The 16,129-nt window shown below is 38.7% G+C and overlaps 1 protein-coding gene across 1 annotated transcript in view; it reads right to left on the reverse strand.

Moving 5' to 3' along the window:
- Window positions 1-6,316: 6,316 nt before the first annotated feature.
- The window catches only part of IFT80 (intraflagellar transport 80), a 100,640-nt gene continuing 90,827 nt past the window's right edge, over window positions 6,317-16,129 (reverse strand). The window contains exons 19-20 of the mRNA XM_064492474.1: window positions 15,908-16,031; window positions 6,317-7,897 (exon numbers count right to left, since the gene is read on the reverse strand). Of these exons, the coding sequence (XP_064348544.1) occupies window positions 7,787-7,897; window positions 15,908-16,031 (235 nt within the window). The 3' untranslated portion in view covers window positions 6,317-7,786. The remainder of the gene's footprint in view (window positions 7,898-15,907; window positions 16,032-16,129) is intronic.

Consider the following 16,129-nt stretch of genomic DNA (forward strand, 5'->3'; position numbering starts at 1 on the left):
GCTCTTTGATAAACTGTTCATGTCTCTTGCCCATTTTCTAATTGGGTTGTTTGTTTTTTACTGTTCATATTGGACAATTCTTTTTATATTCGAGTGCAAGTCCTTTGTTAGATATGTGGCTTGCACTCCCACTCCCTCACTATTTAAGAGCCATTTTGTTTTTATCGGGACGATACATGCACATATTTAAGTAAGCGCATAGTTCTATGAGGCTTGTGAAAAACAGTGAGAATGGACTCCTTCTCAATCTCCCTCTCCCCCAAAGCAACCATTTTCAGCTCCTTTAGCTGTCTTTTTAAGTATTTACTGCCACATCACTAAATAAAATGTTTATTATTTCCTGATTTTGGGGGGGGGCTGGCATTACCTATTGCCTTTCTGCTATGAAAAATGAAGATGTAGTTCTTTTTCACCCTTCCATTCATCCCCACCCAACATATGTACCCTAAGTCCTTCAAAACAAATCTACAACCTCATTCCACAATTCTAAATCCAAAAATTTTTTCATAATTGATGCAACCTGAACTCATTAGGCAGCAAAACCTGATAAGAAGCTACTTCTAATCTTTATTCACAATGCTTAATGTAAATGTTCATGTGTTGCACTGCAGAAATGGTAATATGTTTGATTAGGGAGTGACAACTGAGACCCTTCTGGGGTTGTTCTGTAATAAATGATCTATGAGCTGTATATTACCAACATTTTTTTTGCATATCCACTGTATTTCTTAAACAAATTTGAATTCAGAAACATTTGGCCCAAGGGTTTCAGATACGGGATTGTGGACCTGAATAGTTACAATTCAGTTAGATAAATATTCAGTGTTTACATTATTATGATTATGTAAATAAATTCCATTCACAGGTAAGCCATGTTCTGTACGATGATGAATATTAATGTCAAAACAAGCAGAATTACTTTTGTCGATTAGCAGATTTTAAACTGGGTTAAAGAGGGGTCACATAGCTCTTTTAATAGGAATTTTATTTGGTGATTTTCCTGTATGTTATTTAGGGGAAATCGAAATTGAGCATCACTTCCTTGGAGTGTTTGCTCAAATTGCACTTTCTCAGGGACACCATTTTCATACACACTATTTAAATTCACATCCACCCATCATCTTCCTTTGTGCTTTGTCGCTTCTCATTTGTATCTTAAATATGATTTTTTTTTTTTTTTGCTTATTTGTTTATGGTCTGTCTCCTTCCCATTAAAATGTCAGTTTCATGAGAGGGCAGGAATATTTCTCCATTTTGCTCACTACAATGCCTCTGTCACCTAGAACAGTCCCTGGGCCACAGGAGGTGCTCAAGAGTGATGTGATTGATAAGTGAATTTTGCCATTTGAAATGTAGGTAGTCATCAAGAATGAGGAAAAAAAAGATTTTATTCTGGGGAGGCAAGTGCCACAAAAAAGGAATTTTGTTAACTTTAAATTATAATTTTAAAATTCTGTTTCTCTAATAATTTTGACTAAATAATGTTACTAGACTTAGAAGATAAAAGCTTTAGTTTTATTGTAAATACTAGCTAGTATTTTCTTTTAAGTCAAGGACAAATTCATTATAGTCTGGAATCCATTAATGTAATCATTTTTGGATTACACTTGTGACACAGATAGCTATTTAGAACAGGCAGCAGGTGGAGGAAAAATTCCATTTTGTTGTGCATATTTTCATCTACCTTAACAACCCAGAAAATGAAGAGAAATTAATACTATGCTAATGGTAGATATTGAAAGGCAAGGGAGAGAGAACACTGGAAAATTGGCAGTAGATTCTACTATTATGAGTATATAAAAATTCTAATTTAATCCCCTAGCACATTATAAATATTACTTAATCTCTATGAGAGTACATTCCAGCATTTACTGCAGGCATGTGGATACCTAAGGAAGGGCAAAATATTAGGAAATATACTAAACATATAATCCCTTGGCTATTGTGATCTGTACCTGCTAAAATGAGTCAAAGAGACTGCTGGGCTGGATCTTCATCCAGAACTGAGCTCAGGGCTGCCGCTAGCCTCAGACCTGCCCCCAAAGGGGACAATTATGCTGGGACAATAGAAAGCACCTGCAAGACCTTTGGTCACCTTTGGGGTGGGGAGGCGGGGTAAGCCCATTGAAATCGGAAGGTATACTGTGTAGGAGTCCTCATTTTGTGGATACTTGTCATCAGCTCCCTGTAGAAGCCTTACTAACATGGATTGTGAGAGTGGCCAATTTAGGGGCAGTATCTTTGGTTTTGAACACTGCAGAGTGAGAGAGCACATTTGGGGGGATACAGGACCCGTGACTCAGTATGGAACAGTCAGAGATGGCGATACATGATTCTGACTCACAGCAGGTTATTCCCAGGGGAACAGCCAGCCTAGTGATCTAAATAAAAGTTCCTATAAAGTGTGTTTACACTGAGGAGGAGGACTTCAGCTTCCTATACAGATGCCGATTGGAGCACCCCAGGTAGAGTGGCTGATGGGCTTTATATACAAACTGTGGAACTGGCTTTATGACGACAGGGCTCTTCATCCACTGAATATGCCTGTTACCCACGTCATGGCAAATGCAATGTCTAAGGGCACCCATTTTCCATGCGCACCCCATGTAATCTTACTGCTGCAAAACTGAACAGCAGTCTGAGAAGCCTTGTCTGATTTGCTCCTTCAGCTTCCTCATCTGGGTCTTACAAATACCAAAAACATTACAGTAACAAGAAAGTGGGAGAGACAGGTGGGAGAATCAAGGGACTCACTCCAGTGGGGTGGAAACCTTCTGATGGTTGTTAAGAAATGGGATGAATAAAGTGGACATTGATGGAATTGAAACAAAAGTCTTAATACAGCACTCTTGAAATTTGGGAGGACCTCCAGCATTAAAGGTCCCCCTCAAATTCTGCTTTATCTGTCCCAATTTGGAAGAATTTTTAAAACTGGAAGGCAAAGATTACAATAAGGAACTCATCCAGAAAATACCTGAAGTAATAGGGAGATTAATCAAGATAAAGATCGATAAAAGGGTCTCAGTCCCTTGGCTCAACCCTCCACTGGGGACCAAAAGCTTAATGCACAACAGTGAGTAAAATGGTTAGAAGGTGGGGAAGTTTCCGGGACACTCTGACCTGGTAGCCCTACGCATTGTGGTACCAAAATCTGTTGGTAAAGCTCTAATGGGAGACACAGATAGATTGAGAAGATATAGAAACTCAGTAGTGGATGGGATTCATATTCATATTCATATATAATATGAATCATGATGTTGTACACCAGAAACTAATACAACATTGTAAATCAACTATACTTCAATTAAAAAATTAAAAGGTAATAACCTTGAAACCTAAAATACCTATGGTGTCTGGTGATGTCAGACAAATGCTCTAATGAGGAAGGCAGTGCCTAGAATTCTGCAGTAAAATAGACATGGTTTGCACAGGAATATGCTACTGGGGGAATGCAGTGTATTCATCAGTAGGCAGACTCTTTTCCCCCAGGACTGACTTTGGAATCAGGTGAGGAGCTGCTGGATTCTAGCATCACTTGGACGGTGCCCAAAAAACAGCTCTCAACTGACCGATAAATAGCTGTTTGGTTTATGGATGGCAGTTTCAACATGAACAGGCAACATTCTGTTTGGAAGGTCACCACTCTGATGGAAAAAGGTGAAAACAAGTCAGCTTGCTGAGCTACACTGCAGGCTGCTTACCCCTCTGGACTTTTACCTACTCATAGACAGTGGCCAATGATCTGGCCATGTGGTCAGGCAGAGGGCAATGGAAGATGCCCTTAAGATGCATGGCCCTATGGAAATCACTCTGGGAATTTGAGGGGTGCATTCAAGTAGGCCTCCAGAAGAAGCCCCTTCCTGCATCAGAAGGCAATTAGAATCGACAAGCAGATACCCTAGTGTGCTCACTGAAGGCAGCCATCTGGGTCTGTGAAACAAGTGCACACTGCGGGGCTGAAGCACTCCAGAAATGGGCTGAATCTGGACTTATTTCTCTTGTATCCTCTGAGACACAAAACACCAACAAGAATTGTTCTGCCGGCCAACAAGAGACACAGAGACTGCTGATGTCTCTGGGTAGAGTCCCTGAGGGGAGATCCTTGCATAAAGCTGGCAAGTCAGGCTGATGCCGGCAGCCCAGGAAGTTAGTAGTGGGCCTCACAGGAACAGACACTGACTCTGGACTGGGCTTTGCCTACCGAGTGGTAGATGCAGAGCTCAGAGTACTGCAAAAGAACCGGGCCAGAAGATACTGCACTGATTTGGACCACCGATTTGCATCCCATTTCTTCAGACCAAGGAACACTATTTATAAATATAGGCCATCATGTCCAACATGGGCAGAGAGATCTCTTCCTCAGAGTAACAGTTTGGTAAAGAATTAGAAAGGGAATCAAAACATGGGCTGTCTAAAATGGAGGGCGGCGATCTAGGTAGGAAGGGCTGGCTTACCTGCCTCCACAAGTGTGTGCTCACCCTTAACATGAGCGGGGCTCAGGGAGTGTTCTCACTCCATAAATTCCTCTGCTGTTCTGAATGTGGGGACTTGGGGGAGGTAAGGATGCTGGTGTGACTATATTTTTTTCTTTCTTTCCCGTATCACCTTTATTTTCCTTTTTCTACTTGATGCAGTGGTCCCTGGACCATGGCTGCAAATACATTGCTGGAAGCAGGGATGATTCTTGAAAAACAAACGGTTTTAAAATCTTTGTATCAGAATTCCTTAGGGCCTGGTGGGATGGGTGGTGCTTTCACTCCATCTGGTAATATTGGGGCCAACAGTGAATACAGTTATATTGCCTGTTGGTAGAAGAGCCCACTAACCCTGTACCTATGTGACCCCATCCTATAGAATGGGAGTGGACTGAGAGGGAGGCACTTGCTGGACTCACACTGCTGCCTGTCACCTAGACCAACCCAGTGGCCGAACCTAATGGCCCTTCCAGGTGAAAGGGTTTGGGAACAAACAGAGAGGAGAAATAGCAGTGAACGGTAAATGAACAAATAATTGAGTTATACAATGAGAGAGTTCCAATATTAATGCTTGGAAGGAAGCTCGGAGCAAGAAATGATATTGTCCCTTAGCTCAATTGTACCAAATGCCTGAAAGAGTGAAGTTATACATTGCTGAGACCACTCCTGCTTTTGAATCGGACAAGACGGTCATAAGGTATGATGATGGACTGGGTTGGTTATCAGAGACTGGATGGGACCCCAGGCAATGTGTCAGTATCTTTGACTCTTATTTCTCAGGTTACAGCTACCATAACGTGCTGTGCTATAATACTGGCATAATTGGAAAGAAAATGCCGATACTGACAATCAGGTTATTGGGAAATTGAGCTCAAGGCTTCCTATCCTTACCCCACATTGACTCCTCCAAATGTCGCTGTATCTGTTACGCTCAGTTAGGTATGTTCCTTTTGATCCCGTAATCAAAGACCAGGGAGTGGCCTAGGATGTAATAAAGAATGTATCTGGTCTTGGGGAGAGGGGCTGGTACAGGGGTTCCTAAACCCCTGGAATTTCCTGAGTAAAAGGAGTATCTTTGATATGTTAATGACCAGTGCGCTTGCACGTATGTTTGTGCGTGTGCATGTGTGTGTGTGTGTGTGTGTATGAAAGAGGGGGCCTAGAGAGCTTCAAGATGAAGGCTAGTCACCAGAAAAGCCACATGATTAGAGGGTTAAAATCTACCACCTGACCTCCAGGGAGAGGAAGAAAGCTGGAGATTGAGTTCAGTGACACAGCCGATGATTTAATCAACTGTGCCTCTGTAACAAAGCCCTAGTACAAAATTCAGGACAGCAAGGCCATGGGGAGCTTCTAGCTGGTGAGCACATGGGTGTGCTAGGAGGGTGATGGGTCTGGAAGCTTCTGTTTGCCACTCCCCCAGGCCTCTCCTTTCTCCTAGACTGTGCTCTATGCAGTTCTGCCATTTGGCTGTTTCTGAGCTGTATCTTTTATAATAAGATTGTAATAGAAAACGTTTCAGTGAGTTTGGTGAGTCATTCTAGTGAATTATCAAACCTAAAGGGGAATGGGAGGAACCCTCAAATTTGCAGCCAAGCCAGACAGGTGTGGATATCCCGGGGTCCCCACTAGTGACTGGCTACTGAAATAAGGGCAGTCTAATTGAGGATCTTGTCCTTTAACTAGTGGGACCTACACTAACTCTGGGTGGTGTCAGAATTGAATTGTACGACACCTAGTTGGTTATTACAGAATTGTTGCTAGAATGCTGACATATTTCATTATATTTTTTGACTTTTTAAATCATAGTAAAATAAACATAAAACTTATCCTTTTAACCATTTTTGTTTTTAAATTTTTTATTGTAATATAACATAATATAGAAAACTATATATATATATAGAGAGAGAGAGAGAGAGAAACAGACAGACAGACAAGTACAACTTATAAGTAAACTGCTCAATCCTATTTCTCAAACTGAATACACCTTTGTATCCAGCATCTGGATGAAGAACATTCTAATATTCCAGAAAAAAAAAGAAATATGTTGAAAAGACAGGAATATTTTCATTTAAAAAGACTAGATACATTAATTAAAATGGGGAGAGAGGTAATCACTTTCCTATGCATATATACATACACCCACTCTATAATACATCACTTCCAACAATGGCTTCATGGAAGAATTCTAAGGATTGTGTTAACTTTAAAAAGCTTTTATGGTAATAATTTGAGGATATACTGAATTAAGGCTAGTCAAACAGGTTGATCATTTAAGGAGACTTTCACAAATTCAGACTCTAGGGTCCAGTGCCTGAACATTCTCAGGTCAGAAGAGGAAGGAGGAAAATACTTCTTGCCCATTCTAGATGTATTTCTAAAATTACGATAAAATAGAGATAATGAAATTTACCACTTTAACCATTTTCAAGTGTCATTAAGTTCCATGTCATTAAGTACATTCACAATATTGGGCAACAATCACCACCATCCATTTCCAGAACTCATTCACGCCAGACAGGAAATCTGTACTTACAAACAACAGCTCCCCAGTTCCCCCTCCTGATAGGCCCTGGCAACTACTGTTCTCCTTTCTGTCTCAGTGAACCTGCCTACTCTAGGTACCTCATGTAAGTGGGATCAGACAATTTTTGACCTTTTGTGTTTGGCTTAGTTCACTTAGCATGTATTTTTAAGATTCATCCATGTTGTAGCATGTATCAGAATTTTATTCTTTTTTAAGGCTGAATGATATTCCACTGTGTGTTTATCCATTCATCTGTTGATGAACATCTTTTTTTTGTCCACCATTTTGCTATTGTGAACAATGCTGCTATGAACATTGCAAGTTCATATATTTTCATAAATATTTTATATATATTATAAATATATTTTCATGAATCAATCTTCATTTTTTTTGTTGTATAAACTTTTAGAGCACTTTAAAATTTAGAGGTCAAATAGAAATTAATAATAAGACATTTTAAAGAATCCTGTGTTTTATTATCAGCATTAATATTTGTTCATACTGAACATTCAAGGATAAAATAATGGACAGAAAACTAGAATGTAAGCCTCACTACACAGCTGTATCAGAAGCATATAAGAATGTTTTGCTAATTATTGAACTAAAATATAAAAGATGAAATTACATCAATTATTTTGTGCTTAGTCTTTCTGAATATACTTTTGGTATTAAATACACATTAAATGCTTACACTTAAAGATTCTTTAACAATGAAAACATGCTTATCCTTGGTTAATCAGAATTAATTTCATAAGGTAAAACTTCTTAAGGGTAAGCATGGCATTTAGTACTTTAGACCAAAATTCTTGCTGGGCTGGCTGCTTGATGATCGCTCTCGTTCTTTAGTAATTTCCATCTCAATTTTAGCTTTGATTTTCTCCCAGTCTATTTGGAGCTGCAGTAGAAGAAAAGAAGAAACATGCTTATATAGTATATGGCATTTTTGTTTAATACAAAGTAACCAAGAGTAAACAAAAATAGAATGTACGACTTCCAAAACATTGGAGAAAAAGAGGGCAGGAAAGAAAAGTTAAGAGGAAATAATGTTCCCCCAAAATTAAATAGCATTAAGACTATTAGACCTAAAAGAACAATTATCACAATAAAAAGCAAAGACTCTCACTGTGATACAACAGACCCAAACCTAGCTATTTATAAAAGGCACATTGCAACAGTCCCATGGAGCCTGAAGATTCTGCTCTGGTGCCTCAGGGACAGAAAGAGGTGGACTGCTCTTCTTCAAACAATAAAGAAAATGGTCAGGTTCTGGCCATCAGGCCATGTTTCAAATGGATCCGCTCTTCTCTGCTTATATACTGAGGTTTCCACCAGAAGCCTAGTTAGGAAGAAAGATAGGGAAGCACTTGCTTCCCCAGAGCATACTCTGCAACGTGGCTCCTTTGCAACAACTCTTAAAACAATATGAAGACATAGTGATAAGACAATGATGAAATGATATTAGAGGCAGTAGTGGGAAAACAAGGCTGAGAGACACAGAAAAAGAATAATTGAAAAGTGATACTATTTTTATGTTTCCAGCCAACCACCTGACCCCCCACAACCCAGCCCTGCCCCTTCCCTAAATCATTAGACTTGCATTAGGAACAGACTCTGCCCTGAGTTCTAGAAACAATTTGTTTAGGAAAAAGCATTCTACTGTTTTAAAAAGGTCTAGAGATCACTAACTTAGAAATGTGTGTCCTCTCAGGCAAGACATGGGAAAAAAAATGGGTCCTAGGTTAAACTAACTCTGATTTACTACGAAATAAACCCAAACTCCTGAGACGGAGCCAAAAGTGAATTAGGTTTTCGCCTCCATGTAGGCGAGCTGAGCAGAATAAGAAGCACTAAAGCAGGCTGAGGCACTGCCTGCTGCTTGAGCGGATTTATCTTAAGTAACTGAGGCTAATTTAACCTTAACAGGACTTCATGCCTCTTTTAGTCTGTGCTGGAAGTAGGTGGAATTAAGTATTCGGTTCTTTTTTTATTCCAATATCCCTTCTCTAAATTTCTGTGAAGTAATTTGTGGATATTTTTGGCCACCTTTTTTAAAGATAACTTTTCCATATACTTGTCTATAATACATAAAATAGATAAATTAAAAGAATCCCTCTTACTCATAGAAGATGAATGTCTGTGCTAAGATGCAAGTGACAGCTCGTCGGAAGGCAGAGCAAACGTTAAGATTATTTTAAAGTCTCATTTTTCAATCAGGCCAGAACTTGATATTTTTTTAATGGCGAAACACTCATCTAAGAAAACATTTGCAAGGACAAAGACAAAGCTTGATGAATGCCTTGGCCTTCTTCCAGCCTTAAATTGGCTTACATATGTTTCTCGAATCCATCACAATAAAACCATATATTGATGATACAAACTGTTGCTCTGCCGCACCAGAAGAGCATCAAGTAGACTGATGACATCTGTATTAGTTACTTGTTACCACGGGTGTCAGCGGACAGTTATCCTACTGAAAATAAATGCTTCACTTGTACTCTGGCATTTGTCCAGTTTTAGAACAATGTTCCACTCATAATTCAGTCTTTGGAATAGGGTATTTTCAATCATGGGTTTTAGGTAAGGATGTACTCATGACAGCTGTTAAGTGACTTCTAGGCTAAAACACAGCCTTTTCCACTCGAGGCAGTGTTAATACTATTTGGCACTTCTTATTCTAGTCCGTAGTCAGTCAGTTCTTATTCACAGAGAAGGAATTTCAAAATCATAACAAATGGTTCTCCATCTTCTACCCCATCTCTCTTACACTCAACTGAAAATCAGCTTCCTAATTTATGGAGAATACAGTGGCCATGAGGCATGAATTCACTTAATTTCCTTCCTTTCACAAGTCAGTACATCTATATCCACCCTTATCTCTCTCCCGTCTGTCTCAGGCCAACTTGATCTCATCTTCGTCTCCTCTAGGACAGCTGCCCTCAATTATTGCCTACCTATTCCAACTTCCTTCTCCTCAATGGCTGCTCCTCCTCATCCCTCCCCCCCATCCTCTCTCCCTACCAGCTACCACCCTCATTCTACTTTTCATCCCCCACTCTCCTCCTCCTCCCAGACCACTGTAACATCACTGTTTCCATTACGCTTCAGAAACTTTTCACTACCACCACCACCAAGTGTTTTAATTCCTGCTCCTACATTCCTTCTCTGTATGACTCAGTTACTCCTTCCACAAGTATTCCACGCTCACCATTTGCCGAGGATTGTTCTCAGCACAGGGATTTGGCAGTGAACAAAAAAATAAAAATCACTGTCTTCACAGAGAGATAAACAAAGATAAATAATAGTGGTAAAAGTATGGGAAACAGGGGAGGGAGACAATGTCAGGGATAGTGGTGTATTTCAAACAGAGTGAAGATCAGAGAAGGCCTCCCTGAGAAGCTGCTGTGAAGGCCTGAAGGAGATGAGTCAGAGACTCCATGTTGACAGAGGGAAGAAAAAGGCCCTGATGGAGGAGTACTCCCTGGGCCCCGCCGACCACTGCTCTTTGAAAAATCTCTCTCCGTATAGCATTGCTCTCTTCTGGTTTCTGCTCTCCTTTCTAAATGTCCTCAGTCTTTTTTTTTTCCCCTCTTTTTCTCCTATATTCTTCCCCTAGGTAACTTCTTAACTGTTAGTCTTAGAGTTCCAACCAGCTTTTTCATACTTTCCCTAGATTTCTTCAACTATACCTGGATGATCATGACCATAAATTTATTTATCTAGCCCCAATTCTTCCTTCATCAATACACTTCGATATTCACTTTGATATTTCCAACTGCCCACCAGATATCTCCACCTAGATAGGGTCCACCCCACAGAGACTTCAAACTCACGTATTCAAACTCTAAAGGTCCAAAACTTGTATGTTCTCATGTTCCTCTACCAGTCACCCACACTAGAAAAGCTGAAGTTGTTCTCAAGTGCCTGGCCTTACCTCACCACGTCTCTTTCCACCCCCAACCACAATGTTTTACTAATTTTACTGCTGATTTTTTCTTACATGAAATCTACCCTTTCCATCTCCTGGTGAGACTATTATAGGAGCCTCCTAGTCACCACCCTCACCTCCGATCTATCAGAAGTTATCTTTCAAGTCATTCCCTTGACTACAAACCCCCAAGTCTCCTCACTGCCTCTATTACAAAGCCTAGTAAGACTTCAATGTCTGGTCCCACCAATATTCCAGCCACCCAGGACCCAGGACCCAGAGCAGTCCCTTTGTACACCTTCACCATTCTTTCAAGATCCCATGCATCTGCTCTTATTATTATTTCCTTTAACTGACTGACAAAATCCTACTCAAGATAATTTTGTGGAATAACTAAATAAAACTAAATAAAAACTAAAAATACTAAGAATACAACTTCCAAAGAGGGAAAAAAAGAGATAATTTTGTGGAAAATTCTAAGTCTCTGTTCCTATTCAGGAACTGGGATTTTAAAAGGGAAAATCGATCATGTTACTTCCATTCAACAGCTTTATGATAATCTTAGGATAAATCCAATACACCTAACTTGCCCTATGAAACCCTCAAGTCCATCTCCCTTTTGCTCATTACTCCTTCCCACCTCAGAGCCTTCCCTCTGCTTAGAACATGTCCATCCCCATGCCCCACCCCACCCTCAGTCAGCTTCTACTCTTCATCCTTTAGAACTCAGCTCAAATATCATTTGCTTTGCTTAGAAAAATCTCTGCTGATGCCCCCTACCCTAGGTCAGGTTCCCCATTCATAAAGTCGTATGGCACTATGTATACTACCTTCAGGGCAATAATCATAACTGAAACGAACAATTAACTGGATAATTAACTGTCACCTCCATTTGAATATGTTTCATGAGGGTAAATGTCTGCCATGTTTATTATTATAGCCCAAGCACCAAGGAGAATAAATTGTCTGCAGGAGGCACTCAATAAATACTGAATGAATAAAAGGTAACTAACTACCCAGCAAATGAGCTACCACTTAACAATCTCTCACTGTTTTTCACTCTTTTTTTTCCTTTCTTATAGCGCAATGCCTTAAACATTTCCTGGCTCTTCTATGTTCTTCTTGCACAGAGCATATATTCAATAGATTGAATGTATTCCTCAAGTGGATTTTATTTGCCAGACTCATACATTACTTTACAAATACTTACTGAACACCATTGTAGACCAAGTACAACGACTCTAACAGTGTTCTTAGGAGACAGGACACTGTTAATGAATCTTGATTTCCATATTTTAAACTAGAAATGCCCAAGTAACATTTCAGGGCTCATAAATATGAGTGTATGTCAAACTTCTCACTTCTTATAAACCTCTGTGTTATGCATTGTGAGCCCATTTGAATTCACAAGACAGCTAGAAAAGATTTCTCGATGTTTTTTTTAAAATGAACTTTTTCTAGTCAATTCTTAATTCTGAAACAAAGAGTTTATACAAATCACAATTTTGCTAAGATAATTTTTAAGTCAAAGATAATTTTCAGCTTAAAATACTGCTTTGTGATTTCTAGTTAACTTCCAAATTACATTTATGAAGAAGAAAAGTAGGAAAGTAGAACAAAGTGCCATAGGGAGTCACAGCAACTATATCTTTTCAGGATGAAAAGAAAACGAAATATCAGAAAAGGCCTTATTGTTCTGTATCCCACTTGGAACATTTCTGCTACTCTTGTGATATTTTAGTAATAGTTGAATACACATAAAATGCAAAAGAAGACAAGAATGTTATATTTCTACTCTCTGAAATACAATTTTTGGGAAGATAAAAAAAATTTCTATGTCCTGAAAAGCACCTAATATGAAGATAGTGAAAAAATTATTGATGACAGTGATGATGAAGAGGAAGCAGAGTAGTATTAATCTGCTTAAAATTATATAATAATGCTGTATACCAGAAATCGACACATTGTAATTGACTATACTGCAATAATTTAAAAAAAACCCTAGGGGAAGAAAAAGAAAAAAATTTATATAATAAAGTACATTTAAGATGGTTGCTCATTTGTAACATATTGTCATATTTTCAAAACTGAGACAAAAAAGATTAGGTGACTGGTGATTCCCTGGGCTGCTTAGCACTGCAGTGGTGGTGGCTCTGTCCTATTCTGTGGATTAAGAGTGTAGCTCTCAGAGCTCCAAGAGACCCTGAGTTTGTGCTAGTAGTAGACCAAGCCCTCATAGCCCAAACTCCTAAAGGATTCATTTCAGTAGTAAACAGTTCTGAATCAAACAAAAAAAAAAAAATTGTGGATCTTCTATAAAAGTCTTCTTTTTCCACCAAGAAACCCACAACTTGTGTCTATCCTGGAACCAGATGATGAAGTTGCACCACAGAACTAAGAATGGCCAAAGGCTTCATTACCCTGAAAACTGTTCTGAAGTCCAAAAATGTCAATTGTGATGCTCAATATTCTAAATATGGCCAAGGGATAATGTTGCCTTTAGTAGGTGCCTTCTCTCTACATCTTTTTTCATCTTCCCAAGGTTCCTCTGATATATTCTGCCTCCTAGGATGAATCAGAACATTCCATTTTATTTTGTCCCCAAGGAGAAGCACTCCCACATAGTCTATAAACTCCATGAAGACAGAAGCCATATCTGATTCAACACCTAGCATAGTGCCTGGCTCAAAGCGAGTACTCATAAACATTTTTTGAATAAATGAATGAATAAAAGGCTAAGGAAATCAACTAGTCCACAGAGCTGGGAGCAAGGCTGGCCCTGTTTTGGGATTAAAAATCTGTTGCATCTGCATGGCTAGAGGTGAGCTCTCTTTCTGCCATCTGAGTCCAGAAGGATCTGGGCAGGTGGCCATGATCATTTCTGCTCTAGGTGGTGGGGCAAACTCTCTTGTGGCTCTCCTTATGGGCTGATATGTACTAAAATGGCTTGTTTCTAACTGGATTAATAAAATCTGAAATTCTGGTAGGAACTTGAGAGGCAAAGGGTTAGCCTTCTTTGGTTCTAGGCTGTGAAGTCTACCTAGGCTAGGCACCTCTCCAAGTGCAACTTAGCTCCTCAGAATTTGCAAAGTGACAAAGTATCCATTTTCTGGCCAGTGCCCTCTGTGCTTATATATTTCCCCTAGAGCAGAAAGGGCAGATGATGGGAGACAAAATTGAGGAGTTAGAAGCCTTTATCTTAGCCATTTACATTGTTTACCTAAAAATATCAGTTACTCATAAATCAATGGAACAGGATAGAAAGCCCAGAAATAAATTGACACACTTAAGATCAATTAATCTATGACAGAGGAGGTAAGACTATATATTGGAGAAATGACAGTCTCTTCAATAAGTGGTGCTGAGAAAACTGGACAGCTACATGTAAATGAATGAAATTAGAACATTCTCTAAGACCATATGCAAAAATAAACTCAAAATGGATTAAAGACCTTAATGTAAGACTGAATACTCTTAAAAATCCTAGAGGAAAACATAGAACAATCTTTGACACAGGTTGCAGCAACATTTTTTTTTTGATCCATCCCCTAGAATAAAGAAAATAAAAGCAAAAACAAGCAAATGGGACCTGCTTAAACTTAAAAGCTTTTGTAGAGCAAAGGAAACCATAAACAAAATGAAAAGACAACCTATGGAATGTGAGAAAATATTTGCAAATGATGAGACTGAAAAGGGATTAATTTCTAAAATATAGAAACAATGCATATAGCTTAATAACATTTAAAAAAAAAAAACCCAATCAAAAAATGGGCAGAAGACCTAAACAGACATCTCTCCAATGAAGATGTCTAGATGGCCAGCAGGCACATGAAAAGATGCTCAACATTGCTAATTATTAGAGGAATGCAAATCAAAACTACAATGAGGTATCACCTCACACCAGTCAGAATAGCCATAATTAAAAAGTCTACAAATAATAAATGCTGGAGAGGGTGTGGAGAAAAAGGAACCCTTCTATACTGTTGGTAGGAATGTAAATTGGTACAGCTACTATCGAGAACAGTAGGAGGTTCCTTAAAAAACTAAAAATAGAGTTACCACATGATCCAGCAATCCCACTTCTGGGCATATATCTGGATAAAACTATAACTCAAAAAGATACATGCAACCCCAATGTTCACAGCAGCACTATTTACAATAGCCAAGACATGGAAGCAATCTTAATGTCCATCAACAGATGAATGGATAAAGGAGATGTGGGGTGTGTGTGTGTGTGTGTGTGTGCGCGTGCACGTGCGCGCATACAATGGAATATTACTCAGACATAAAAAAGAATGAAATAATGCCATTTGCAGCAACATGGATGGACCTAGAGATTATCATATTAAGTGAAGTAAGTCAGAGAATGACAAATTTCATATAATATCACTTGTATGTGGAATCCAAAATAAATGATACAAATGAACTTATTTACAAACCAGAAATAGACTCACAGACATAGAAAAACTATGGTGACCTAAGGGGGAAAGGGGAGGAGGAAGAGATAAATTGGGAATTTGGGATTAGCATATATACACTACTGTATATAAAACAGATAAACAACAAGGATGTACTGTATAGCATAGGAAAATATATTCAATATCTTGTAATAACCTATAATGGAAAAGAATCTGAAAAAGAATATATATGGATATGTATAATTGAATCACTTTGCTGTACACCAGAAACTAACACAACATTGTAAACCAACTATACTTCAATTAAAAAAATCAGTACCCAACCTTAACATAAATCGAATATTATAAAAACAGACTTGAGTTAATCAAAACATGGCTATAAAAGTCCAGAAAAATGTTTAATAATATAATTATATAGTCAAAAGAAGACTGTAATATCAAAAGGCAAGAAGTAATTTTTAAAGAAATTATGGTAAGAATTATTCTAATTTTGTCTCATTAAGATAAATAACATATACCTATAAAGCATACACACTATTATAAAATACTGCATAATACTTACACCTTCTGCATACTGTAGGTATCGTTTATTAGTTTCCTGTTTGCCAAATGTCTCCAAAAACTTTTGACGGTAAGCAAGAACTGTATCAACATGTGTTTTATATTTTACAGCCAATTCAAGTGCCCTATAAAGAGAAATAAAATAGGTTATCAGCATTGCTGTGTTTGCCTCTAAGGGCAGTAGAGTTTTGGGGTAAGTCCACATTGTTCCCTCCACTCATCC

The sequence above is a fragment of the Camelus dromedarius genome, chromosome 2 (assembly GCF_036321535.1).
Source record: "Camelus dromedarius isolate mCamDro1 chromosome 2, mCamDro1.pat, whole genome shotgun sequence".
Lineage (NCBI taxonomy): Eukaryota > Metazoa > Chordata > Mammalia > Artiodactyla > Camelidae > Camelus > Camelus dromedarius.